This window comes from Marmota monax, unplaced genomic scaffold (assembly GCF_021218885.2).
Source record: "Marmota monax isolate L192 unplaced genomic scaffold, Marmota_monax_Labrador192_F-V1.1 WCK01_AAM20220418_F8-fsc00028, whole genome shotgun sequence".
Classification (NCBI taxonomy): Eukaryota; Metazoa; Chordata; class Mammalia; order Rodentia; family Sciuridae; genus Marmota; species Marmota monax.
Genome location: NW_026694779.1, coordinates 3,192,634 through 3,218,766, shown reverse-complemented (window position 1 = coordinate 3,218,766; position 26,133 = coordinate 3,192,634). Strand labels below are relative to the sequence as shown.

Genomic DNA, 26,133 nt, shown 5'->3' with positions numbered 1-26,133 from the left:
TCAGCCGCGGCGGCAGGGACGGCTAGACGGCCGGGCGGGGTAGGGGGCTGTCCTGAGGCGGCGGGCGGAGGCGCCGCCGGCTCCCGAGCGGCGGCGACGGGCGCCCCTTTCGGCCCGGGGAGGGTCGTCGGGGCCGCTGGAGCAGGGCGGGCTGCGGAGCCGGGTCGGGCCCTGCTCTCCGGCCCGCCCTCGGCGGCAGGGCCTCTGGGCCGCGCGCCCGGCCCGAGGGCTGCGGTTCCGGCCGCCATGTGTGGACCTTAAAGCGTCTGTGGAAGCGCTTTGACATCTGTGAAGGGCTTTGTGTAGCAAACTAAATTGAAGCGCTTAGCAGTCCCGGAAGCGCTTTGAGGTCTGCGAAGTAGCGCGGTGCAAACAGAAGCGCTTGGTGATTACGGAAGCACTTTGTGGGTTTAGGAGCCAAACCGAAGCCTTTAGTCAATCTCTAATCGTTGGGACTTCTCCGAAGCGCTTTGGCATCTCTGAAACCTTGAGAACTGTGATGGGCAGTGGAACGAAGAGGGAAAGGTCAGTGAGGCCAGCCCGTGGCCTTGACCTTCTTTCTTTCTGGCTTTCCTTACCCAGGGGGTCGGGTGGCGGGAGGGCTGGTGTTGGAATCCAGGCTCCCTTTTGCCTTGCAGGTGCCCATGGCGTCGGAGCGGCGCAAGGTCAAGTACCACTGGAGCAGCACTTCGGAAGGCTGTCCCAGCAAGCGCAGCTGCCTCCGGGAGCCCAGTGATGTGGCCCCCTCCAGCCGGTCAGCTCACAGCTCTGCGTCGCGTTCACGAGGGGGCAGCAGCTCCAAGCGCCTGAAAGCACACAAGGAGGACGATGTGGCCTGCTCGCCGAGGTTATCCAGGAGCTCAACTCGACGCAGAAATTCCTCCTCCTCCTCCTCTTCCCATTCCTCGGGCCCAGGTGTGGGCGGGGCCGCCTCCAAAGGCTGCCTGATTCGGAGCGCTCGCGCGTTCCTTTCGTCGAAGGGAACCTCTATGCGTCCTGCCAACCCCTCTCTAGAAGAAATGGCTTCTCTAGAGGAGGAAGCCTGCAGCCTTAAGGTAGGTAGTTGCCACGCCGTGCAGTCGGCGAAGCTTCTTCCACGTGGCTTGAGAGGTTGGGGATGGGAACTTTGGTGGGAGGAGACTCAAAAGGATCTTGTCCTTCAAGGTCTCTGGGGTCTTCCCTACTCCACCCAAATGCGGAAGACTAAGCAGTCCGCCAGGGGTGGCCTGAAGCTCGGTAAAGAGGTACTCTTCAAACTTGGTAGCCTTGTGGAACTACTTGGAAAGCTTTAAAATACTTGTGCTTGCTTCCCACCCCAGAGAAAAGAGATTCCTTTGGACCGAGGTGTAGTCTGGGCTTCCACATTTTTTACCTGCTCCTTAGGTAATTGTAAGTGTGCAGCCTGGCTGGATTATCACTGCAGTAGGAGGTGAATTGCATGCTCAAGAGACAGATGAATCTGTTTTAGTTGGTCATTTTAAGGAATGTTTCCTTTGTATCGAGCTACTCTGAAGTGCAGAGCCAAGGAATTTGGTTGTTGGTGTGGCTTTGCACCAAAGTCATGGTTTCCAGCATTTTGGGGTTTTGTTTGGAGGTGGTTTTTAAGTTGTTTTTTTTTTTCTTTTGGGGAGAGGAAGCCAAGTCTAGTTCCCTATTGGAAACACACAGAGGGTTTCACCTGTGCTTGAGGCCCACTGGGAAGTGCTTGAATCAGATTTGAAGAGAGATTTATTGAAGGCCTAGTTTGTGTGGTGCAGTGTCACAGGTGTGTGTGATTCTCCTGACAAAGACCAGTCTCCAGTTTGCATTGTAAGTTTTGGAGCTTCAGGCCTGAAAGAGTGAGGGGGGACTCTGTATGTGGGAAAAGTCTGTTTATCTTGGGGAGCCCTTTGCCAAAGTGCCAGGTTTTATCTGAACTCAGCACATGGATTTTTTTTAATTCATCAGTTAATGAGCTGAAAAGCTGTCTGGCATAAGAACATGGAATATGATTCAAATGTAAATCACGTAAATATTGGGCTTTGCTCATACAACTTGTCATTAATCCCTCCGAGTGGAATTGGACACATTATCCAAATAATATTAGTCAATTATAATTAGCTTCACTGACAAGCCTCATGTCAGGTGGAGGAATTTAAGCTTGTCAGGCAGGAATTTATTTTACTTAGTTTCAGGTGTGCTGCATCCCAGACTGAGGCTGTGCTGATTGGGGTTTAAGACTAGAGGGTGTGGCCAGGGGTGGAAGTGCACACCTGTAATCCCAGCAACTCAGGAGGCAGAGGCAGGAGGATTGCAAGTTTAAGGCCAACAGTCAGAAATTTAGTGAGACTCTGTCTCAAAAACTAGAAGGGGCTGGGAACTAGAGTGCCTCTGGTTCAATTTCTAGTGTGGGGGGGTTTAGGGTGTGGCCCTTGATCTGGATGGGTCTAATCCTGGGGTGAATCCACATTTTTCTCATCAAAGTCAAAGGAGTTTTAGCCCTACAGGATACACCTGTAATCCTAGAGACTCTGGACAGTGAGGCAAGTGCGAGGCCAGCCTGGGCAACTTGGACCTTATCTCAAAATAAAAAGGGAGGGATGTAGCTCAGTGGGAGAGTGCTATGGATTGAAACACATTGCTGCCAAAAAAAAAAAAAAAAAAAGTGAAGGACTCTTGATGGCAGAACCCAGTTTAATAGTTTCAGTAAGCACCTGAGAGTAACTGTGTGCCAGGTGCTACTGGATCCCTGAACTCTGATCACATTGTAGTGGGAGGATTGGAGGTCACATGACTGTCCCACAGTGTGGTATATTGGAGCAGAGAGCCCAGGATGGATGCTGGAGAGCTAGGCAGGGCAGATTGCTGCATGATTTTAGTAGCTAAGGGAATTTGGATTTTATTCTAAGCAAATTTGGATTGTATTCTAAGCCATTAAAGAGTTCCTATAGGGTTCTGTACAGAGGAAAGGCAAATTGGCATTGTAGAAAGATTGTCATGCTGAGGGAAGATAACAATCTAATTGTCCATTTCTAGCCCTGCTAAGGTCTCCCTAGAGCTGTATTTATGTCTCTGGTACTTTTCTCCTCCATCCACACCTTTCACCTTGTACTGCAGTCCTATGAGAACTTTTTTGACTGTTAAATCCTAATGTTTCTGAGCAGGCACACCTAAGGGGCACTGACAGAAAAAGCATGCCCTTCCAAGGTCACCTTGCCCACCTGTTCTCCTATGTCTGTTCTGTAAACTCTGAGGGACACATATTTGGCTTTGTGTGCCCCACAACCTTCAGCACAGTTGTGTGTGCTAGGACATGGAACATTCAGAAGGGAAGATGTTTGAATATTTTTAGTGGTGCTGGGCATTGAACCCACAGCCTCATGACTGATAGGCAGGTGCTCTTCTGGCACTGAGCCACACCCTAGCCCCTGGGCATTTCAAAGTCACTAGAGATTCCTGATGGCCAACCTCACTTTCGTTGACTCCAGGGGCAACTGAGAAACTTTCTCAAATTCTAATGTTTATAATCCCTCACTTAAAAAAAAATATATTGCTTGGCATATTTATGGGGTAAATGTAATATTTCAGTGCATGTACACAATACAAAATGATCAGATTGGGGTAAATGATATCCATTGCCGCGAACACTTATCATTTCTTTGGGTTCGAAGCATTTAGAATCTATGATCTGGATGTGTGGCTCAGTGGTTGAGTGCTTGCTTCTACCTGGGCTCAATTCTTAGCACTGGCAAAAAAGAAAGTAAAAAAGAATTGTAGACTTTACATATTGAATTTAAGTTTATCAGTCATAGAATGTAAAATAAATATGCGTTAGTGATAGAGCACATACTCAGTATGTGCAAGGTCCTTTATAGTAAAACTCCATTTTACTAGCTGTTTGGAAATATACAGTTGTTGTCAATCAGGGCCTTTCTTTGTGCCCTGGATGATGGGGTTGGAGAAAGGTGGAATATGATGCTCAGAAGTTTGGGATTTATTCTATAGACAAATGCAGCGCCTTGGAAGGGTTGTAAGCAGAGGCAGGACATTGCGGGATTTGCTGGAGAAGAGATAGGAGGAAGCAGGAAGGGAGCCGGTTAGGAAGCTTGGAAATTGTTCTAGGCCATGAGGGCTGGAGTTCTTGCCTTCAGAGACGCTCAATTCTCCACGTGGTGCTGCCAGGGGTAAAAACGGGAATTGTTTCTTTTTAAGCCAGGTGCTCTCTTTTGCACTTTCTGTCTAGGGTCTGCCTCATCCTAACTTTTACAGGTTTCTTTCACCTGTTGAACTTGCCTAGTGACCTTCATTTGGTTCTTGTTGTCTCCTGCCTCTGCAGCCTTTGTTAGTGTTTCTTACTCTCATAGTTTCTCTACTTTTCTCGCTTGGTTTCCAGGGTGTTAGAAGAACTTGAGTTTGAATCCTGTTTCTGCCACCCACAAGCCATGTGGCAGTTTCCCTCTCTATAAAAGAGGGATGACAGCTGCAGCAATTCTGTTCATTATAAATCCATATGAGGGCTGTGGATGCGCGCTTGCCTGGCATGCCTGCGGCCCAGGTTCAATCCTCAGCACCACATACAAAGATGTTGTGTCTGCCGAAAACTGAAAAATAAATATTGAAATTCTCTCTCTTAAAAAAAAAAAAAAAAAAGAAACCTTGCAGCTGAGTGGCACCTGATCCCCCAACCTAAAGGGTCAGCTGCAAGTTTCTAAAAAAATAAATCCATATGAAAATGTAAGGTATGTTAGCATATTTCTAATTTTTCTTTCTCCCTTAACTACAGTCTTGATCTTTATAGCTGGAGTTGGCCAACAGCTGGTGCATGGATTGAAGGTAGCCTGCTAGGTCCTTAAAATTTTGGAAGACTCATTTTAAAAATTTGACTCTGGGATGAGGTGTAGATCAGTGATAGAGAGCTTGCTTGGCATGCAGGAGGCCCTGTTCCATCCCCTACAACATGATAAACACACATTTATAACTCTGGAATGGGGGTGTGGCTCATAGTAGAGTGTGTGCTTAGCATGTGGAGGTCCTGGGCTCAGTCCTCAGCACCACAAAAAACCACCGAACTTAAGATCTAGGTAATGTCTCCCTCCCCCACTATCTCTTTATCATATATATAAAATAATGCATATATATGTATGCATTTATTTGCAGGGGTCAGGGAAATGGAATCCATGACCTTGCATGTGCTAAGCAGGTGCTCCACCACCCAGCTGTGTCTCTCGTTTTATTTTTCTGCTTAGCATTTGTCACTCTCACATAGGTTTCACCAGTTTGTCTTGCCAATCCTCTGGTTTTTCTTTCCCTCACCAACTGGAATATAAGCTCCAGGAAGCAGGCGATTTTGTGTCTTTTATTGAATGTTAAACTCCAGATCTAGAACAGTGCCTGCTGGCAATAATTAGTGCTGAGTACTTGCTGAATGTCTGAGGAGTACATTAAGAGATTCCTGGTTTTGCTTGGAAAAACCAGAATCCATAACTCTGGGTGGGTTCTCCCAAATGTTGGCTTGAGGTGAAGAGCAACTACCCCTCAGTGGGTCCCTTCCAGCCTACCAAAGACCTCACCTTCCATGTTGCCTTGCACCTGGCCTGTGGGGAAGAAGAGGGCAGAAGTGGAGAAGCAGCTGAAGGCAGGACAGGGCTTTAAAGGATGAGTCCCAACACAAAATGGGACTAGCGCAAGGGTGTAGCATGAAGTGGAAATGTGACATGCCAGTGAATGTCTAAGAGGCTGTGATGGGCCAAGGGTGCAGAGGTGCCAGGGAGCTGGTGATAATAAGAGACACAGGTACTGTAGAAGCGAACTTAGTAGTTAGCTGTACAGCAGGCCCAGAGGTCATCAAGTTTATTTTTTATTTTTTTGTACTGGGGATTGAACTTGGGGGCACTCAACTACTGAGCCACTCCCAGCCCTATTTTGTATTTTATTTAGAGAGAGACTCTCACTGAGTTGCTTAGTGCCTCGATTTTGTTGAGGCTCACTTTGAACTTGATATCCTTCTGTCTCAGCCTCTTGAGCTGCTGGGATTATAGGTGTGCGCCACCGAGCCCGGCTATTTTTAATATTAGATTTTCATTTCACTTTTTTTTTTTTTTTTTTTTGCATAATGCCTAATGCCTCGAATAGAACCCAGGTCTTGCGCATGCTATATAAGTGTTCTATCACTGAGCAACAGCCCCAGCCCCAGCCCTGGGCTGCTTCTTCGCATTTATTATACTATTGTCATCAGAGCAGTCTCATGATTTTTCTTTTTTTGGTGGTGTTGTGGCTGGAGCCCATGGCCTTGTGCATGCCAAGGGTGCACTCTACTACTGAGCCACACCCCAGCTTACAACCTCATGTTTAAGAAAGCCATGGTATTTTGTAGTGTCTGCTTATTGATGGACATCCCTTGGAGTAAATTCCACTTTTCTGTTGTGGAGGAGTGTTTGCTTTTGAGAGGAATTTAATGAGTTAGAACCAAAAATTATAGGGGTTGTAAAATATATTGGGATAATGGTAAGTCCAGATCATAGCTAGGGAGATTTGGAGTTGTACTCTTTTGGAATGATTCTTTGTGAGGGGAGATTTTTATGGCTAAGCCATGTCCCCAGCCCTTTTTATATTTTGTTTAGAGACGGGGTCTTGCAAAGTTGCTTAGGGCCTTGCTGAGTTGCTGTGGCTGGCTTTGAACTCATCATCCTCCCCTTGCATCAGCTTCCGGGGCTGCTGGGATTACAGGTGTGAGCCATCACACCTTCTTATGGAGTGTTCTTAATGCCAGGCTGGTATTAGACTGGATCTGAGTTTTACAGGAAATTAAAATTGCAGATAGCCTAGTTTTTTCTTTCTTTTTTTCATTGGTACTGGGGATGGGTCCCAGGGGTGTTTTACCACTAAGCTACATCCCCAGCTTTTGTTATTTATTTTGAGGCAGGATCTTGTGAAGTTGCTGCGACTGACCTTGAACTTTCGATCCTCCTGCCTCAGCCTCCTCTGAGTTTTTGGGATTATAGGCGTGCACCACCATGGCCAGGCCAGTCTAGCTTTCCCTATGGACTCCTGGAGTGAGTGGGGCCTGAGAAGCTGAGACTTCACTTAAGTCTCTAAGGACATGGGCAGGGAGGGTCTTGGGAGAGTGGTCCTGTTTCCAACACCAAGATTCTGGTTTCTAACACCAAGGAAGGGTGTTGCAGTGATTTAAGAAGGCTTGGGTGTGGTGGGAAAGCTCATTGAGGACTCCAGAGGCTGGAGTCTGTGAGAAGTTGGAGTTCCTTGGTGCTGCCTTCTCGAAGCTCACCAGGTCCTCAGGTTTCCTTGGCTCTTAGGTGTGGGACTGGGCTGGCTGGGGATCCTGTGAGCTGCTGTTTGGTGTCTGTTGTGAAGTATGTGCTGGTCGTGGGCTTCCAGGAGCTTGTTCCTTCCAGTGGCTGCAGTAAGAGGGGATCATCTGATGAGCTAAGGAGGTGTGGACAATTAGAATAGCTGCCTTGCAGTTCAGTCCCTTTCAAGCAGCACCTCGTCAGTGGGGGGGACAAAACCACTGTCCGGAGAGGAAAGTGACCTGTCTTACCAATGCTCACTTTCTATTTGACTAGTAGAACCACTGCTGATGTGCCATTTGCCAAGTGCTTCTTGTTTGAAATTCTTTTGGGACCACTTTTCTAAGTTTTGTGGTTTCTTTTCCCCCCCACCAGGTTGATTCCAAAGATAGTTCTCGTAACTCCATGAACTCTGAATTTGCAGCTGAAGCTGAGGGTCAGAATGATGGGATGGAAGAAACAAACAAGGTCCAGAAAAGGAAGAGGAATAGGGTTGGGGACCAGGGCTCCGCAGTGATCTACTTGAAGGCTCTACAGGGCATTCTGGGGAAATCCATGCCCAGAAGGAAAGAAGCTGCCACCCCAAGGGTGAAGCCAAGCCCAGGAGTGCGTCCCAGCCATGCCGAAGGACCAGCCAGAAGTGTCACGATCTCTCCTCCTCAGAAAGAAAAAGAGTCGCCTCCAGAGGTCAAAGCGGAGGAGGAACCTCCTGACACGAGCAGCTTCTGTGATAGGAGGGTGATTGTGGACCCTCAGGAGAAGCCAGTTGAGGAGCCACTTGGTGACCGAAGGACAGTCATTGACAAGCCCTCTCCCCCGCTAGAATTTTTGGATGACTCCGACACTCAGTTAGAAATCCAAAAGGTAAGTAAGCATGTACTAAGCATCTGGGTTTGAAGATCTCTTTGATTAAATGAATGTTTTCTAGTTTGCTGCATGATATTTTATCTGTTTGTCTATTGTGGTTCTGGGGATCAATCCAGGCCTCATGCATACTAGGAAATCACCCTACCCTTAGCTACGTCTCCAGCCCTCTAAATGTTATTAACTAAAGCAGAACTTTACTTAACCAGGACTCCAGGAAGCTAGGTGGTGATTATCTTCCAACATTCCTTTTTTTAATTGTAGATGGACACAGTAGCTTTATTCAATTTATTTATTTTTTATGTGGTGCTGAGGATTGAACCCAGGGCCTCACCCGTGCTAGGCGAGCACTCTACTGCTGAGCAACCGCAGCCCACATTCTTTTTTTTTTTTTTTTTTTTTAATATTTTTAGTTATAGATGAATGTAGTACCTTTATTTTTATGTGGTGCTGAGGACTGAACCCAATGCCTTACACATGCTAGACATGTGTTCTACTATTGAGTCACATCTCCAGCCCCCAACATTCCTTTCAGAGTTAATAATAAATCTCAATTTATTGTCCCCCCGTCCTGCCCCATTTACGTGTTTGTTAGCCCAAATGGAAGTGGCTTTAATTGTAGAGGTTGGGCTTGAGCAATGACTCTCCAGCATCGTGGATCCTGCTGCCATCCCTCCATACTGTCTTTTGGTGTGAGATGGCTACTCTGAGAGGGCTCGGAGTTTATGACATGAATACTTGGCCAGTAGGAAGAGGAGAAGAGTAATGTGCTTCATCCCTTTTTTAAAATTTTGGTACTGGGGTTTGAACTTGGGGATGCTTTCCCTCTGGGCCACATCCCTAGTACTTTTTATATTTTATTTAGAGAAAGTGTCTCCCTAAGTTGCTGAGGCTGGCTTTGAACTCATGATATCCTGCCTGAGCCTCATAAGCCACTGAGATTACAGGCATGTGCTACTATGCCTGGCCATTTCCTCCCTCTTAGGAGCTTATCTCCAGCCAGGTGCCAGTGACTCAGGAGGTTAAGACAGGAAGATCACAAGTTTGAGGCCAGCCTCAGCAATTTGGCAAGGTCCTAAGCAACTTAGTGAGACCCTGTCTCAAAATCAAAATAAAAAGGGTTGGGAATATGGCTCTGGCTCAGTGCTGAAGTACCTCTGGATTCAATCCTGATACCCCCCCCCCCCCCAAAATAAAAAAAAAAGAAAGTTATGTGTCACATCTGCCCAGACCTATTGAGAAGAGCTGGAAATCTGGCTAACACCTAGCCAAGGAAGGCTAAAAAAATAATCTTCATTGGGGCAGACTTGCATCCACATCAGTTTCTGTGGCTATAATAGCAGGGAAGGATGATAACTGGAGGGAAGCTAGTGATTTTTAACATAGCTTATGTGGTGGGGGAAGGGGCTATTCCTCTGTCCCCATTTCTACCCATTTTTTTTTTTTTTGTAAAAAAATATATTTTTAGTTATAGATGGATAATAGTACCTTTATTTTTATGTGGTGCTGAGGATTGAACCCAGTCCCTCACATGTGCTAGGCAAGTGCTCAGCCACTGCACTACAAGTTTAGCCCCAATTTCTGCCCATTCGTCACTGTTGCTCCTCAGTGGCAACCTATTTCAGTCAGCTTTCTTGCTGCTGTGACCAAAAGGCCGGATGAGAACAATTAGAGAAGGAAAAGTTTATTTGGCTCATGGTTTTAGAGGTGTCAGTCCACAGATGGCTGACTCCATTGCTCTGGGCTGGAGGTGAGGTAGGACATCATAGTGGAAGAGTGTAGTGGAGGAAGGGAGCTCAGGACATGGCAACCAGGAAGCAGAGAGACAACCCCACTCACCAGGGACAAAATAAACCCCATAGGCATGCCCCTGTGACCCACCTCCTCCAGCCACACTCCACCTGCCTTCAGTCACCACCCAGTTAATCCCTGTTGGGGTTAATTCACTGATAAAGTTCTCCTAACCCAGTCATTTCACCTCTGAACTTTCTTGTATTGTCTCACACCTAAGCTTTTGGGGGTGTCTCGTATCTGAACCATAACAGCCCTTATCAGCTCTTCCAGCTCTGTGTTTTTGAGTTGCCTCATATTTCTAAATAATAATTGTGCTGTTACTGATTTTTTCAGTTTTAGAAATCTGTGGATGTCCCCCACAGGGCCATGAGAATTTAGTTTTCTGCTTCCTTTAATAGCACCCACACTGCAGCTTCTCCATGGCATCATTTCTGTGCTTGTTTTTTGCAGTATTCGGATTGAACCCAGGGTGCTTTACCATTGAGCTACATTTATCCCCAGACCTTTTTTGTGTGTTATCTTGAGGCAGGGTCTTGCTGGCTTGCCCAGGTTGGCCTCTAATTTTCAGTTCTCCTGCCTCAGCTTGCTGATGGGTGGGGTTACAGGTGAACACCGCTGTGCCTAGCACAGTTTCTGTCTTCTGTTGTGATGTCTGTCTGTCTGCCAGGAGGGCCAGGAGGGCCTGGAGGCCCAATGTGGCTTCTGGAGTTCTGGGAGTCAGGCCGAGGGCAATGCATGGGTTTTGCTGTCTAGCAGGTATGTGTTGTTCCTGGCTGTTCCATAGTCACCTTTCCCAAGTATGAACCTTCTCTTGTTGAATGGAGAAAAGGCAGGCACATTTGCCTGGGGAGGAGCAGGTAGCTGGGGGATCTCCATCTCTACTTCATTTTGAAGGTCTGGTACCTTCTTCATCTTCTTGGAGTCCTGTAGTCTATTTCTGGATTTTCTCCCTGTGTTCTTAGGTTTTGGCCATTTGTGATCTGCTTGCTAAGCCAGTAACCATTCACGTGTCTGCTATCTAGCATCCAATTTTTATTTAGTTGCTGTTTACTCTTTATGCTTTCTCCATATAGCTTTATTAAGCCTTTTCAAATACATTTCCTGTGATTTTAGAAGGGTTTTTGGGTGGGAAGGACAAAAACCACACGTGCTACATATAATTGGAAATCCCATATGAAGGTTTTATAAGCTAATTTCCCCATTAAATGTACATGGTGGCTGTGTTTTCTGACTTGTAGATCTTTGTCTTGTTGGTTGCCTACAAACCTAATCATATGAATGAAAATTTTCAAAGTTACATCCACACTCCTCTATTTGTTTGATGGGGTGCTTGGGTTGTCTCCCTTGGGTATAGGGTGGGTTAACACATGCATGAATGTTGGGATAGCATCAAAGCATTTGGGTCCAGATCCTGGCCCTGCTGCCTGAATTGTGATACTGAGAAAAATCACTCACCCTTCTTGAGCCCCGGTTTCTTCCTCTGTCAAAAGGGATAGTTCTTCAAATCTGATCACAGTTAAAAATAATACAGGGGTCAGTTTTCCCTGAAGGATCATATAGTAAATATTTTAGGTTCTGTGGGCTATACAGCTCTGTGGTAGCTCTTTAGCGCTGCATGAGAACAGATAAAGATAACTTGTAAATGAATGCCCTGACTATCCTAATAAATATTGCCATATGGGCTTAAATACAGACAGTATTTAAGGCCATCTTAAATACAGTCTCTTATTTTCCCCCTCCCCACAAATCCAAATACTTTTTCTTGGTGTACTTGATTATGTAAGTCCTTCAGGGATTTAGAGATGACATGGTAAGTTTGTGATATATACTTCTAGTTAGATGTGTGGTTTTTTTTTTTGGCGGGGGGCACTCAACCACTGAGCCACATCCCAGTCTCATTTTTGTGTTTAGAGACAGAATCTTACTGAGTTGATTAGCACCTCGCCATTGCTGAAGCTGGCTTTGAACTTGTGATCCTACTGCCTTAGTCTCCCGAGCTGCTGGGATGACAGGTGTGCACCACAGCACCTGGCAAGACGTGCGGTTTTGAAATCACTTTTCCCTCTGATTCTGCCATTTTCCCTACTTTTACATTTCCTTAAACAGCTTCATCAAACCTTTTCACATGTCTTTGACGTGTGTCTTTGTTGTCACTAGAGTTACTTTTTGAATTACTTAATGTGATTTTTCTGAACTTCCCTGAGAGAATGAGAGATTCTGACTCAGAAGGTCATTGATGAGACCTGGAAATCTTTCTTTGTTTTAAACAAATACTGAACCCTGGTTTTGGAAGTTTGGAGTACAGTCAGAAGACACCATCTGCCCTTCCATCTGAATTGGAATTTTATTCTTCATTTATTTTGTGGGATGGAACCTAGGGCTTTGTGCATGCTAGGCAAACCCTTTATCACTGAGCCACACCCTCAGTCTCTTTTTTGACAGAGGGTCTCACTATGTTGTCCAGGCTGGCCTTAAATTCCTGGGCCCAAGCAGTCCTCCCTCTGCCTCCTGAATAGCTAGGACTACAGGCATGCGCCACCATGCCCATGCGCCACCATGCCCAATTTTTTTTTTTTTTCATTTTTAAGTTGGTATGTTATGAACATAACAGTGGGGTTCGTTGTTATATATTCTTACATGCTGACAGTGTAACAGTCTAATTTGGCCAATGTCATTTTCCAGTATTTTCCCCTTTCCCTCCCCACCTTCCTCCTTGGAATTTGATTTTATTAACTCTTACATTTTTAAACCTTTTCCTGGAGAATTTAAAACATTTATGAAATACAGCTACACACCCACTGCTCATCTGCAGCAGAACTCCCTCTAGTCCTGCATTGCTGTATCCCTTTTCTCTTCACGAAGTATTTTAAAGCAAATCCTATCTCATATCTTTTCATCCATAAATATTTTGGTGTGCATCTCTAAAAGGTAAAGGATCTTTAAAAAAAAAAAAAAAAAAAAACAAAACAAAAACCCAAAGCATCCTCGTAGGTTTATCATACAGAAACACACACACACACTCCCTCCCTCCCCCACTCCTCCTCTCCCCCCCCTCCCCCTCCCCTCTCTCCCCCCCCTCTCCCCCTCCCCTCTCTCCCCCCCTCCCCTCTCTCCCCCCCCCTTGAATGATCAGTTACCCAGTCAGTGATTAAATATCCCATTTTATTTGAAACAGGATCCAAATAAGAGCCATATGTAGCAATTTCTAAATATGGCAAGAATCTTAGTCTCTAGATTCTTCCTTTTCCCTGTCCCAAAATGTTCTGATTTGTTTGTTGTAAACAACAGGGTCATTTGCCAGGCAGTTTCCTGTAGCTGAGATCTTGCTGATGAGATGTAGCATTTTTAGAATCTGCATATGGTCCTGTTCCTGGAAATTTTACTTCGTATTGTAGCTGTTCCCATCACATTGCAGGCACACTGATTTTTCCTTCTTCCTGGAGTTGTTTTGGGATTATTACACCAGCACCTCCAGCTGGTTTTCAGGTCTCTCTCTCTCTCTCTCTCTCTCTCTCTCTCTCTCTCTCTCCCTCCCCCCCCCCCCCTCTCTCTCTCTCTCTCTCTCTCTCTCTCTCTCTCTCTCTCTCTCTCTCTCTCTCTCGTGTTGGGGACTGAACCCAGAGCTGTGTGCATGCTGAGCAAGTACTCTACCACTGAGCTACACCCCCAGCCTGTGGTTCAAAAACAGAAGGAATTTAGTGAAAAGGAGCTTTCTAACACTATCTTGTTTTCCTCTGAGACACAACTCCAGCCCATGGCTTATTCTCTTGAAGAATGAATTTTAGGGCAAAATCTGACGAAACTTCTATATTTTTGGTCATTCTAATCACATTAACTTTTGTTGTTGGAAAAAAAAAGATAGAATATTTCTTAATATACAAGAAGATTTCTAAGATATTGATTATTTTATAAATAGTACAATCAATTTAAGAGTGGCAAGATATGCCTCTATAGATGTATCTATAAAGAGCTGGATTGCAGTTATGCTAATTATGTGAGCCCACACTAGACACTTAACTCCTAGGTGTACATGCGCTAAAGTAGAGTGACAATTCCTGTGATTGTGTCAGTGTCTCTTACTGGAACATTCAGGAAAAGCAAAATAATACTCCAAAACTTGTTAAGCAAGTTTGGCAAGATTGCAGTGTTTCATTATCTAGGTTGATGGAAATTTTTCATTATAAGCAACCTAGTCTTCAAAGGATTGTTTTCCCTTATAGATTAATTTTTAAATATGTATTTTTCTGAGTTATAGGTGGACACAATACCTTTATTATATTTTTATGTGGTGCTGAGGGTCGAACCCAGTGCCTCACACATGCCAGGTAAGCGCTCTACCACTGAGTCACAGCCCCAGCCCTATAGATTAATTTTTAAAACTTTTTTTTAGTTTGCTTTTTGTTTTGGTGGTGCTTGGAACCAGGGCCTTATACATGTTAGGCAAGCGCTATACCACTGAGCTACACCCCAGCTCATTTTGTTTTGTTTTATTTTGAGACAGTGTCTTACTAAACTGTCTAGGCTGGCCTGGGCTTTGTGATCTTCCTGTCTCAGCCTCCCCAAGTAGCTGGGATTGTAGGTAGGAGTTTAATTTTTAAAACTTGTTATGGGAAATGTCAAACATTCAAAGTAAATAAAATAGTGTGTTGAATCCCTACGAATCCATCACCCACCTTTAGGAAATAGGTTTAAACTTTAAACGTGCTGCAATTTAAGTTATCTTGCCTTTTTTTAAATGCTGAGGATTGCATCCAGGGCTTCTTGAATGCTAATAAGCATGTGCTTTACCACAGAGCTAAACCCCCAGCCCATCTTCCATTTTAGAAAAGATTCTAGTTTTGAGATTTCTGTTCCTCAAGAAAGCAGTAGCAGAAATATAACTGGCAAGTTTAAAATGGGAAATTTATAATTCATTAATTTTTGTTGCCAGTATATATTTTTTGGAGTATAGATAAAGATATGGAGAATTAGTATAGACAATAGAAGCTTGTTTTTCTGTTTTAAATCAATTTATCTGAAATGCTGTTTTAGTAGTGATTTATTATTTTTTACCAGAATGCTGGGTATTGAATCCAGGGGTGCTCTAATACTGAGCTACATTCCATGCCCTTTTTATTTTTTGTTTTGAGACACTGTCTTGCTGAGTTGCTGAGGCTGGCCTTGAACTTGTGATTCTCTTGCCTCAGCCTCCTGAGTAGCTTGGATTACAGGTCTGTGTCATTGTGCACAGCTGAATTTATTTTAATGTGTTATATTTACTTATAGAAACACTAAAGAAAAGGTCTCCTGCTCAAGCTAGCTGATGCTGGGATTGTAGATGGCTTTATTAGCAAGAAACTGTGACACTGAAGTAAAGTATTTTTTGCATAAGTTTTTATCTGTTTGCTTTAGTACATTTCTCTAGGCCTTGTCTACATCAAAATTATTGGAGAATTAAACATAGACTCCTTTGCCCTCTCTGGACCTACTGAATCACAGTATCTCAGGGTGGAGTTTTTAAGAATCTGTTTTTGAGATGCTCCTCTGGGCTGGTCGGGTCGCTCAGTGGCAGAGCACTTGCCTAGCATGCATGATGGGTTCCATCCCTAGCAATGCCAAAAAAAAAAAAAAGATTCTCTTTTGTTGGTGGGGGTGTGAAGCTGAGCTCTGGAACCACTGCACCATTTATTCTACAGTTTAGTTCTGTGGATATTTATGGGCATTCCCTGTTCTGGGCATATCATCTGACCTTGCAGAGCCTGTGTTCTATTAGGGCTAAATTGATTTAATGCAAGATTTGGTTGTTTAGGTAACTATCACTGGTTAGTGGCTTCAATAGAGTTTTATTTTGCTTTCAATTTTGTGGGTCAGGAATTAAGAAAAGTCTGGATTGGGCAGGTCTCACCTGGCGGCGGGTGTCTTTCACATGTTGCGGGGGCTGCAGTCCTCTGGCTCACCCAGGCTTGTCATGTGGGCCACCTGCTGACACCTACATAGCAGGCTTTTTGGCAGAGTGTCTTAATTCTGTATCATTTTTCCCCAGTGCTAGCTTCGCTGAGGAGCAAGGTGGGACCCCCATGAAGGTACACTACTTCTCTTTTGCATTTTAGTGGTTGCAAGTGAGTCACTAGTAACCCAAGGGGAGAGTTACAGACCCGTTTCCCAGTGAGGGGTAGTGTCAGATAACTGGAGGGTATATATTAGCTCCAGTGGTTGTGGTTTTGCATCTTAAAGGTATTGGAGCTGTTTTTCGGCATTACTACTTTCTCACTGTACTGGAGAGCACTGTTCCCAAGAGGGATCATTAGAATAGGGAGCACAGGTGGAGCATCTCCTTCAGGGTGGCATTATGACACCATGATCATGGGTTTATTCCCTGAGCCTTCTGTGTGTCACAGCTGCCGCCTGGCCCACTTCTGAAAGTTGTAAGCTGAAGAGCCATCGCAAGGCCTCCAGTGTGGCTCAAGAAAGGAGCCAGAGTTGGTGTTCTTCTGGTGCCTGTGTGTATCAGTCTGTTTGCTGCTGCTAATAACACAGAGTCACAGCCTAAGTTAAAAAGAAAAGAGGGTTATTTTGGCTCAGTCTTCTGGTTCGGATCTTGAGATTAAGAGGCCATGTCTGGCGATGGCCTTGCTGGCAGAGACCAAGGTAGGGCAGGGCATCACCACCACGTGGTGAGAGACAGGTAGCCCGTGTCTTCCAGTCTCTTCCTTCTCATTAAGCTGCCATTCCTCCATCTTGGGGGCTCCACCCATCTAATTAGGTGAGGATCTCACCTAATGTTTCTTTTCTTTTCTGCAGCATCAAGAGAGGGAGGTGGTGATTGAGCACCCCTCTTCAGGAAGCGACTGGTCTGATGTGGATGAGGTCTCCACGGTCAGATTCTCTCAGGAGGAGCCCATCTCGCTGAAGTACTCCGCGGTTCCAGAGCCTTCTTCCTTCCCCACTGATTATGTCATGTACCCCCCTCATTTGTACAGTAGTCCTTGGCGTGACTATGCCAGTTACTGGGCCAGCAGCCTCAAGACTCCTGGCCATGCCTCTGTGGGCAGCAGCCAGGACACGCCCACGGCACAGGTTGGGACAAGCAGCCACGGCCTCCTAAGTGATTATCCCCCCACCTCCACAGTGAGCTCCCAGAGCACCTCCAGAGACCTGGAGGCCGCTGATGAAGGCAGATCCCAGAATTCCCGTTCCCTGCGTTTCTCCAGAAGCTCCATAGAAGAAGTGAAGGAGAAAAGAACATTCCGAGAGGAGTCTCCACCTCGTCCCTGTGGCGGTCAGGCATCTGGCTCTCTGCCACGGAGCCACTGGGAGTCCAGCCTGGAGGAGGGCTTCATAGACACTCACTGTCACTTGGATATGCTGTACTCCAAGTTGTCTTTCAAGGGGACCTTTACAAAGTTCAGAAAGATTTATAGCAGCTCCTTCCCCAAGGAATTCCAGGGTTGCATCTCTGACTTCTGTGACCCTCGGACACTGACGGACTGCCTGTGGGAGGAGCTGTTGAAGGAGGACCTGGTCTGGGGGGCCTTTGGCTGTCACCCCCATTTTGCACGTTACTATAGTGAAAGTCAAGAGAGAAATCTTTTGCAGGCCTTGAGGCACCCCAAGGCTGTGGCCTTCGGGGAAATGGGCTTGGATTACTCTTACAAGTGTACTACGCCTGTCCCAGAGCAGCACAAGGTAACCAGACTGTCGGGTCACTTTTTATGTTTATGTCTTTATCCCTTTAGCTGTTGAGACCTAACAGTGAGGTTTCTCTATTTCTAGAACTAACGAATTTATAATTCCTGTCCAGATCTGTGGATGTCATTTGTCAAATACTTTACAAGCCATTTCTTATCTTTCAGCCATTTTTGTCTCTCTCGTTTTGTGGAAGTGGGGATGGAATCTAGGCACCGAGCTGCGCCCCAGCTCACCAGCATGCTTGGGGACCAGGGAGGAGGGGTGTCTTCCGACTTCTCATGGCTAACAGCAGCATGAACCTTTCCTTCTTGGGAAGCAGCCAACTTTGGGTTTTGTTTTTGTTTTTTAAAGTGAAATATGTTCATTGCAGGATATTTGAAAAGTGCCAAAAAATTACGTGTAAAGATCATTCTCATTCACCCTGAAAGTTTGACTTGCCATCTGGTCTTTCTTTTCCGCCCAGTACTTTTTGAGCATGGCGTTGTGAGGGTAAGACTCCTTGCAGCATTTCAGTGGAAGTTTCTGATTGGGGAGGAGAAAGACTGTCTCCCCTTGTCCTACCTGGTGCCCCAGGTGGAGTTTGTAGCTGGAAAGTGTCACTCTCCTGGGATTGTATAGAGGCTTGCTGGGTTGGTCTGGATCCCAGTAGGCTCCAGGACTGGAGTGGAAGGTCTCCCTGTGCAGAATTTGACTCGCCCGCTTCTCCTTCAGTGCTGTCACATCTGGCTCGAAGTGTAATTTATTAGCCAGAAGTGAAGACTAAAACAGCTAAGGTTGAACACAGGGGAAAATAGATTTTTAGGAAAATGAAACAAATGTTTAATATTCTGCTTTCACAACTGGTGTTTATGGTGCAGGGTGGGGATGGTATGGAAAGAGCAGCAGTTCAAGCAGAAACACAGAGGAGTATTATACTGAATAGTATAGCTGATGCTCAGTGGATGCTAACTTGGTGCCAGGAAATGTGAGAAATATTACACAGTACTTTTTTTTTTTTTTTTTTAATTATAAGGATCAGCAAATGTGGTGGTGTGTGCCTATGATCCCAGTAAGTAGGAAGCTGAGGCAGGAAGATCACAAGTTCAAGGCCAGCCTCAGCAATAGAGCAAGACCCTGTCTCAAAAAATAAAGAGGACTGGGGGTGAAGCTCAGTGGTAGAGCACCCTAGGTTTAATCCCCAGAACCAAAAAAACAATAGCAATAAACAAAAAAACAATTGATTTCCGTTATCTAATATTTTCTGGAAGGAGTAGGGGGGAGAGAGGAATGCTAAAGAATTGGAGATAAAATGGGTAGTTATGCTGTTAACCAGAGCTAACTACTACTTTTTCCTTGTGTTGTATTCCCACATTTAGCTATCTAACCCTTCAAAGGTAGATCTCTGACAGTTGGTGTCTAACTTGTAAGTTGCACACATCAGACAATAGAATTCTTTGGTTCAAAAGCCAGAACGGAGCTTCCTTCCCCTACCCAGATTCGCCTGCCTCCATTTGTGCTGGACTGGAATTAATTGTGGAGGTAGCAAGTGTGCAAACAGTGCCTGAGGCTTCCCCCAAGAGAGATGGGTTAACTCTCCATCCCTGGAAATAATGGCTCAGTTGGGAAGCAGAGTTCATGCAGGCCAGGGAAGTAATTATGCTGGGTAAATAATTTACCTGCCTTTCATTCACTCTTCTTTGTCACCTGATGAGGACAAATGCTTGTAAAATATCTCCAGCCACAAGTTCCTGTATGCTAGAGAAAGCTTCCTCCATTTTTTAATGTATTTGGATTTTTTTTTTTTTTTGGTACTGGGGTTTGAACCCAGGGGCTCTTTACCGCTAATCTATATCCCCAGCCCCCCCCTTTTTAAAATTTTTTTTTAGTTATGGGCGAACACAATATTTTTATGTGGTGCTGAGGATCGAACCCAGTGCCTCACGCATGGTAGGTGAGCACTTTCCTTCTGAGCCACAACCTCAGCCCTTTTTATTTTGAGACAGGGTCTCACAAAGTTGCTGGGGCTGGCCTCAAACTTGTGATCCTCTTGCCTCTGCCTTTTGAGTTGCTGGGATTATACTGGGCAAAATTTGAATATTTCATGAAACATTACACATTTAATGTTATTTCCCTTGGAAAGTTGCAAGGGACAGTGGTGGCTTGTCTTAAAATTACCTATTAAAAATCAAGGAAATGTGTATTATATATAATGTGCTTTTTTTTTGTACTGGGGATGGAACCCAGGGATGCTTAACCACTGAGCTGCATTCCCAGCCCTTTTTATATTTTATTTAGAGATAAAGCCTCTCTAAGTTGCTGGCTTTGACCTCATGATCCTCCTGCCTGAACCTCCTGAGCTGCTGAGAGTACAGGTGTGTGTCACTGCACCTGGCACATATATATGCTTTTTAAAAAAAGGAAATTACAAAGGGAATAGTGCTGAGAGCCACAGCCGAGTTGGGATGGCGCCAGAAGGAGTGGTTAAGAGGTGACGCCAGTGAGCCATTAAGATGATGATAATTAAATTATAATTGCTGTGACTGGATGATGCTGGATTGGGACAGGCTGTGTACTGAGTTGTATATGGACCCCTGCTGTCTGGCAATAGGGTGGCTGGGGAATAGGGTGGCTCCTGCTACCTCAGGCGCCCGCCACTTTGAAGTTCCCGTTGAGTTCTCCCGGGAGAGAGAGGGCAGAGCCCAGTGGAGAGCGGGGAGAGTTCCCGGGAAGTGTGCGTGGAGTGCTGGTGGAGTTCGGGCAATAAAGGAGTTCCTGTTTGAACCTTACAAGTGCCTCGTGGTGGCTCGGTTATTTTGTGCCCAGCCAGACTGCGGCAGAATAGTTTTGAATTTCTAGTTTTAAAAGTTTTGCCATTTCATTTAACTATACTTTGAAAAATATGCTTTTTGATAGCTATGCAATGTTCCACTGCAAGGTTATAGTTTTTTAGAGACATCAAGTAGAAGGTGGAATTGGAGTATTTTGAAACCTGCCTCTGAGGGTTCAGGGAGGGGCAGATGAACAGGCAGCAAATGTATCTGGAAGGGACACCAGCCCCACCTGTAGTTGCTACCTGCTCTTTAAAACCCCTACTGAGCATTCTATAATTTGGTGTCTGTGGTCATTTTCCTTTAGTTGAAAACACAGGTCAAACTTAAAGGTGCATCAGAGTTAGTATTGGCTAGTGTCACTATTGTAGGAAGAGGTGACATGAAAATTAGACTTGTAAATGTCATTTTCTGGTCGATATCACTTGTTACCAAAAATGTCTTCGTATTCGCTGCTAAAAATGCAAACATGAATTATATTCTACAGTTGAAAAAACTGCTCATGGATGCATTAGGTTTCAGAGGTGATAATTTGCTCATAATTAATACTTGGTTCTTAACCTGGCCTTGTTACAGGACAGAACATTACATTGTCAACAACGTGTGCATTTTACTAGCAAGGATTTAAAAGTGGCTAGAATTAAAAAGAATGGAGTGGCTGGGCAAGATGACGCATGCCCGTAATCACAGTGGCTCAGGAGGCTGAGGCAGGAGGATTGCCGAGTTCAAAGTCAGCCTCAGTAATGGCGAGGCATTAAGCAACTCAGTGAGACCCTGTCTCTAAGTAAAATACAAGAAAAGACTGGTGATGTGGCTCAGTGGTTGAGTGCCCCTGAGTTCAATTCCCAGTTACCTCCCCCCCCCCAAAAAAAAAAAAAAGAAAAAAAGAATGGGAGGGCTGTGTAGGTATTGACCTAGAAGGGTATCCAGCTTGGGTCAACCAAAGGAGGCAAGCTGTAGTAAATAGTGTTTATTTCTTTGAGAACCACCAGGCATTGTGCTGGAGGGCACGTGAGTGTACAGCCCTTTTGCATAGGGAAAGGTTTGAAAGTTGGTACCTTCTTGGTAGTAGAGGTGGGCACAGCCATGTGCAGGACATTAACTTTGCCCTTTATGTTCTCCATCCCTGTCTTGCTACTATATCCTAAGTAAGCCTTGTGAGCAGTGACTGGGCACCTGCTTCCCTGTTGGCACTCTGGCACTACAGCTTCTAGCTGCCTGTCACTTGCCTTCCCCACCTGCTGGGCTCCTGCAGCCCCTCCTGTAGGAGCTTGTGTATACTGCAGGTGCTTGGAGCACTCCCCAGCTCTATAGAAAAAACCCAGTACGTGTCTGATTGTCACTCTGTTATATCATTTGAAAATAGAGAATTGGGGACCACAGGGGTTCAAGAGGCAGTGGGCTCTGAAGTGCCACTAAGCCGCCGGTGTTTGTCCCTTTGTCTCCTCCCAGGTATTTGAGAGACAGCTGCAGCTGGCCGTGTCTCTAAAGAAGCCCTTGGTCATTCACTGTCGAGAAGCTGATGAAGATCTGTTGGACATCATGAAAAAATTTGTACCCTCTGACTACAAGATCCATAGGTCAGGAGGCTGCTGCTTCAGCGGGACATGAGGCTCTTCCCTGTCTGGGACATTAGTTGGAAAGAGGAGAGCTCAATGAGGAACACAGTGGTCGTGTGTCTTTTCTTCTCTCTTTTTGAGGCCCCTTTGGGATCTGAACCCATATTATGTCTTATTCAGCGTGTTTTCTGAGGAGTCAAGTATTAAGTTGAACCATGTGAAACTTCTGAGGATTGAGAAACTTACCTGTTTTTTGCTCACAGTGACTTCATTTGGCCTTTGGTTTGGGCTAATACCCAGAAACTGCCAGTGGGCAGAAAGGGGATTTCAGTTTTCAGAAACGAGGACCACTGACCCCAGGAGAGGCTGTGGTGGGGTCCAGCACATGGCACTCTGGGGCACCAGAAAAGATACTTCTTTCCTGTTTTGAATTTGAAAACTCCTCCCCCCACAGTTAGCATTAAAGTCCAAGGTGTGTTTTATCTGAATGGCATCTTTAAGTTCTTCAGCTCAGTTTGGTAAGCTGCCTTGAACTCCTACCACCTGTGTGTGCCAGTGGTGGCCTGGCTCAGGGATGCCCCAGGAGAGCTGCCCAGATACACCTGGGTCACTTCGGGCTTTTGTGTATGTTGAGTGTGGACTGAGCTGGGCTGTGCACAGTTGGGCCTTTATTTTGCCATGGATGGGATGGGTTAGGAGGTGACGCCTGAGCTGTTTTTTTTTTTTTTTTGTACTTGTGATTCATCCAGAGGTACTTAACCACTAAACCACGTCCCCAGCACTTTTCTTTAATTTTATTCTGAGGCACAGTCTAGCTGAGTTGCTTAGAGTTTTGCTTAGTTGCTGAGGTTGGCTTTGAACCTAGATCCTACTGCCTCTGAGCTGACTTCTTAATGATGGGCGAGAAGGGAGTCCAGAGCCCAGAAGAGGCCTTCTCAAAGCAGAAGAGCAGGTGGGAATTTCAGGCCTCTGCTGCTGCCTTTTCGGTGCCTAAGGAGACAGAGCAGGTGGCGCACCCCAGAAGAAGGACATAGGCCCTCAGCTCTTATGGGCTGGTTGGATTTTCATTGCCTCTTTTTGGGCTGACTTTAAGGGAATGTGAGTGGTGGTAGGCACATCAGGGCTAATTCAGCCCAACAGGGTGTTGCTGGAGGAAGCCCTGAATTTTTACATGGGGTAACTGCGTATGTTGCACTAGGAGCATTAAACAGCTGCATGTTTAGAGAAGAAAATTCACCTATGGCCCATTCTCCAGTGTGTTCATTTTTTCCCGACGCATCTGACTGCGTAGGCCTCACTGTTACGTACTTGGGAGGACTGGTTTTAATTCTTTAGGTTCCTTTGTGCTGCTGCTGTGTGTTGTTCACAGTGGTGATTTTAAGTGGCTGTATCGTGTTGTGCAGTAGGAGAGGGGCTCGTGAGCACCGCTCCCCCAGTGCCAGCTTGGGTCTGGTGGTGTTTGAACCCCCTCTTGTGTGTATACTTACTGTGGCATTCTTCCCTTGGATGCAGCCTCTCCATTTCTGGGACTTCTAAAGGGGGTGACCAGCTTTAGGGTTGCTGCTGAGGGCACTGGGGGCAAGCCCTGACCTAGAGCTCTCCCCACAGGCATTGCTTCACCGGCAGCTACCCGGTTATTGAGCCCCTGTTGAAGTACTTTCCCAACATGTCGGTGGGCTTCACGGCAGTCCTGACCTACTCCTCCGCCTGGGAGGCCCGGGATGCTCTGAAACAGATTCCACTGGAGAGAATCATTGTGGAAACGGATGCCCCTTACTTCCTGCCTCGCCAGGTAGGGGTGTCTTCAGGCTGAGTCGAGGCACTGAAGAGAGAGGGTGGGGAGGGTGGTGGTCATCCGTTAGGGTTGGCAGGGCCAGAGCCCCAGTGACTTCCAGGCCCCACCCTGGGCTGTGTAGATGTTTCCTTGTTGCTCTGCAGAACCGAAAGTCAAGGGGGCTGAGAAGCTGAAGGGTAACCGCTCTCTTCCAGGCAGTGCAAAGCCCTACCCTGTAGAGGGCAGTCCACGGAAGCGTGGGACCCTGCTCACCCAGAGCCCCCCTGACTAGGACTCTCCCTGCACCTGCAGGTAAAGGGGTCTCTGCAGGGCAGCCCCGAAGAGGTCCTTGCTGGGGAAGGGATGGGAGGGAGTCCTGCGTTCCGGCTGTGCACAGAAAGCACAGCGATGTTCTGAATGTTTGGTGTCTTCCAGGTTCCCAAGAGCCTTTGCCAGTATGCCCACCCGGGCCTAGCCCTGCACACGGTCCGAGAGATTGCCAGGGTCAAAGACGAGCCGCTCTCCCGCACACTGGCCACCTTGCGTGAGAACACCAGCCGCCTCTACAACCTCTGAGCAAGGAGGGTGCCCTCAGGAGTCGCCCAGGAAAGGTCATGAGATTCACATGATGTGCTCTGTAAAAATCAGGAGAAGAAGGTCTTTGGCTGCCTTATCTTAACCTAGACAATGTGAACACGTGAGCTTGATGCCTGACTTGTGCTTAATGAACTTGGCCTGGAACCATCTTCCTTCTCTCTTCCAGACCCTGCAGGGCGACCAGTGGTCCCTCAGAACATAGGCTGCCCTCCAGCCCCACCTGTGTCCTGGGTCAAGGATGTGTCTGCAGAGCCCACTGGGACAGAGGGAACCAGGACAGGCTGTCTGCTCGCGACCTCGCCTCAAGGCTTCAGCTTCTGGCTGGTGGACGGGTGGCCGCGGAGGGTAGGTGCTGCGGGAACAGCATCTGGGCTCTGCCTGCCAGCCAGGGTGCTCCAGGGCAGTCAGCAAGAGCAGAGTATGACCGAGGGTCTAGAGTGTGCCAGTCCGAGTCTCTGTTCCCTGCAGCCTGTGTTTTAAGCAGTGTGTGAATAAAGTCTCCTCCTGCTCGCCCCAGCACACGTGGGCGTGCAGCTGGGCTCCTGCTTCTCAGTTATGGAAATGGACTCCCTTGTGGGAAATGTCTTGGGAAAACTTACTGCTCCGAGGTTTGTTTCTGGGAACCAGCGAGGCTGCACCCTTCCCTGGATAGCTCTCGCATTTGCCTGTCACTGTTCCCTTGTCGACTCCAGTGTGGGCATAAGTGGGAGGATTGTCGCCGCGCTCTGGTTCCACCATACAAGTATGGAGGGATGCAGTGGGTGCTCGTTGTCCTTGGGAAGTGCCGGCTGGCGGAGGTGCAGGACAGACTGGGGCACTGAGGAAGGTGTCCCCACTTACAGAAGCCCCAGGGCTCCTGCTTGGTGTGGTAAAGGGTTAGGGTTGAGTCTGCAGCATGAGGTCCCTGCCAACTGGGTGCTAGGGGACCAGCTGCCCCTGCTCTCTCTGGATTGCTTGGCCACACAGTTACCCTTTGAGGGCTCACCCAGGTGGACAGCTGAATTCAGAGTTCTCGGGGCTCCCTGGGGTGGTGCAGCATGAGCAGGCCTGTGTCTCTCCTGGTGTCCCTTGCCTTTGCCATCTCTGCTCTGTGTGTGTTTTAGGAGAGGGCCTCCCCTTGGACTTGGAGCAGCCGAGTCATCTCAAGTTCAGAGCTCTGCTCTGCTCTCTGCTGTGCCTTGGAAAGGTGTGTGCCTCACAGGCCCCAGAGGTTACGATGGCCAGAGGTCAAGTGTGAGTGGACTCCTGAGCTTTGTTCAAAAGGGTCCTCACCCTTATCTGCAGTTTATTGGAAGCTTACATCGTACAAGCAGTCTCTTACTGTGGATTCCTCTAGGTATTTCTCGAAGGCACATCTGAACCTGTAAGCTGAAGGGGATGGATTTACTATTTCCTTTGTGCAATGTGTACCGTGCCCCTGCAACCCAGTAACTGGCCTGGGAAGCAGGCCTCGGTGTCCGTCCATCTCCTCGGTGTTTTTGTGCCTCAAAGTTGCCAGTATGGGGAAATTGGGGGCCTCAGTCGCTTGTTGGAAATATTTAGGAAGCTGCCAAGTCTATCAGAATGCTTTACTATCACCCAGGTGAACAGCAGCATAGCCACGTCCTTCAAGGACAACCCCTGTAAGTCAGCACTGCCTGCTTGTGAGGCGGACTGCGTGATGTCTCTGAGGTCAGTCCCCTGCCGAGGAAGAGCACAGGGTGCTGTCTGCCCGCTTTCTCCCAGGACTTAGGACTGTTGTGTATGCGGGTCACACGGTGAGACCTTACCTTGGTGGGGCTGGC

At 46.7% G+C, this 26,133-nt stretch overlaps 1 protein-coding gene across 3 annotated transcripts; it reads left to right on the top strand.

Moving 5' to 3' along the window:
• The first annotated feature begins 108 nt into the window (after positions 1-108).
• Tatdn2 (TatD DNase domain containing 2) lies at positions 109-24,901 on the top strand. Of its 3 annotated transcripts, none has more exons than XR_006847477.2 (8): positions 112-525; positions 639-1,055; positions 7,662-8,150; positions 16,725-17,609; positions 21,872-21,999; positions 23,587-23,770; positions 23,968-24,064; positions 24,188-24,323. XR_006847477.2 is itself a non-coding variant. In XM_046425667.2 (8 exons), exons 2-7 carry the CDS (start codon positions 645-647, stop codon positions 24,326-24,328), a joined length of 2,238 nt encoding a protein of 745 aa, XP_046281623.1. In that variant the 5' UTR covers positions 115-525; positions 639-644; the 3' UTR covers positions 24,329-24,363; positions 24,516-24,901. The 3 variants fall into 3 exon arrangements, 2 of the variants coding, with proteins under 2 accessions (XP_058428940.1, XP_046281623.1); XM_046425667.2 differs by lacking the exon at positions 23,968-24,064 and adding an exon at positions 24,516-24,901 and having other exon boundaries at positions 115-525; positions 24,188-24,363; XM_058572957.1 differs by lacking the exons at positions 21,872-21,999; positions 23,968-24,064; positions 24,188-24,323 and having other exon boundaries at positions 109-525; positions 23,587-23,758.
• The last annotated feature ends 1,232 nt before the right edge of the window (positions 24,902-26,133 follow it).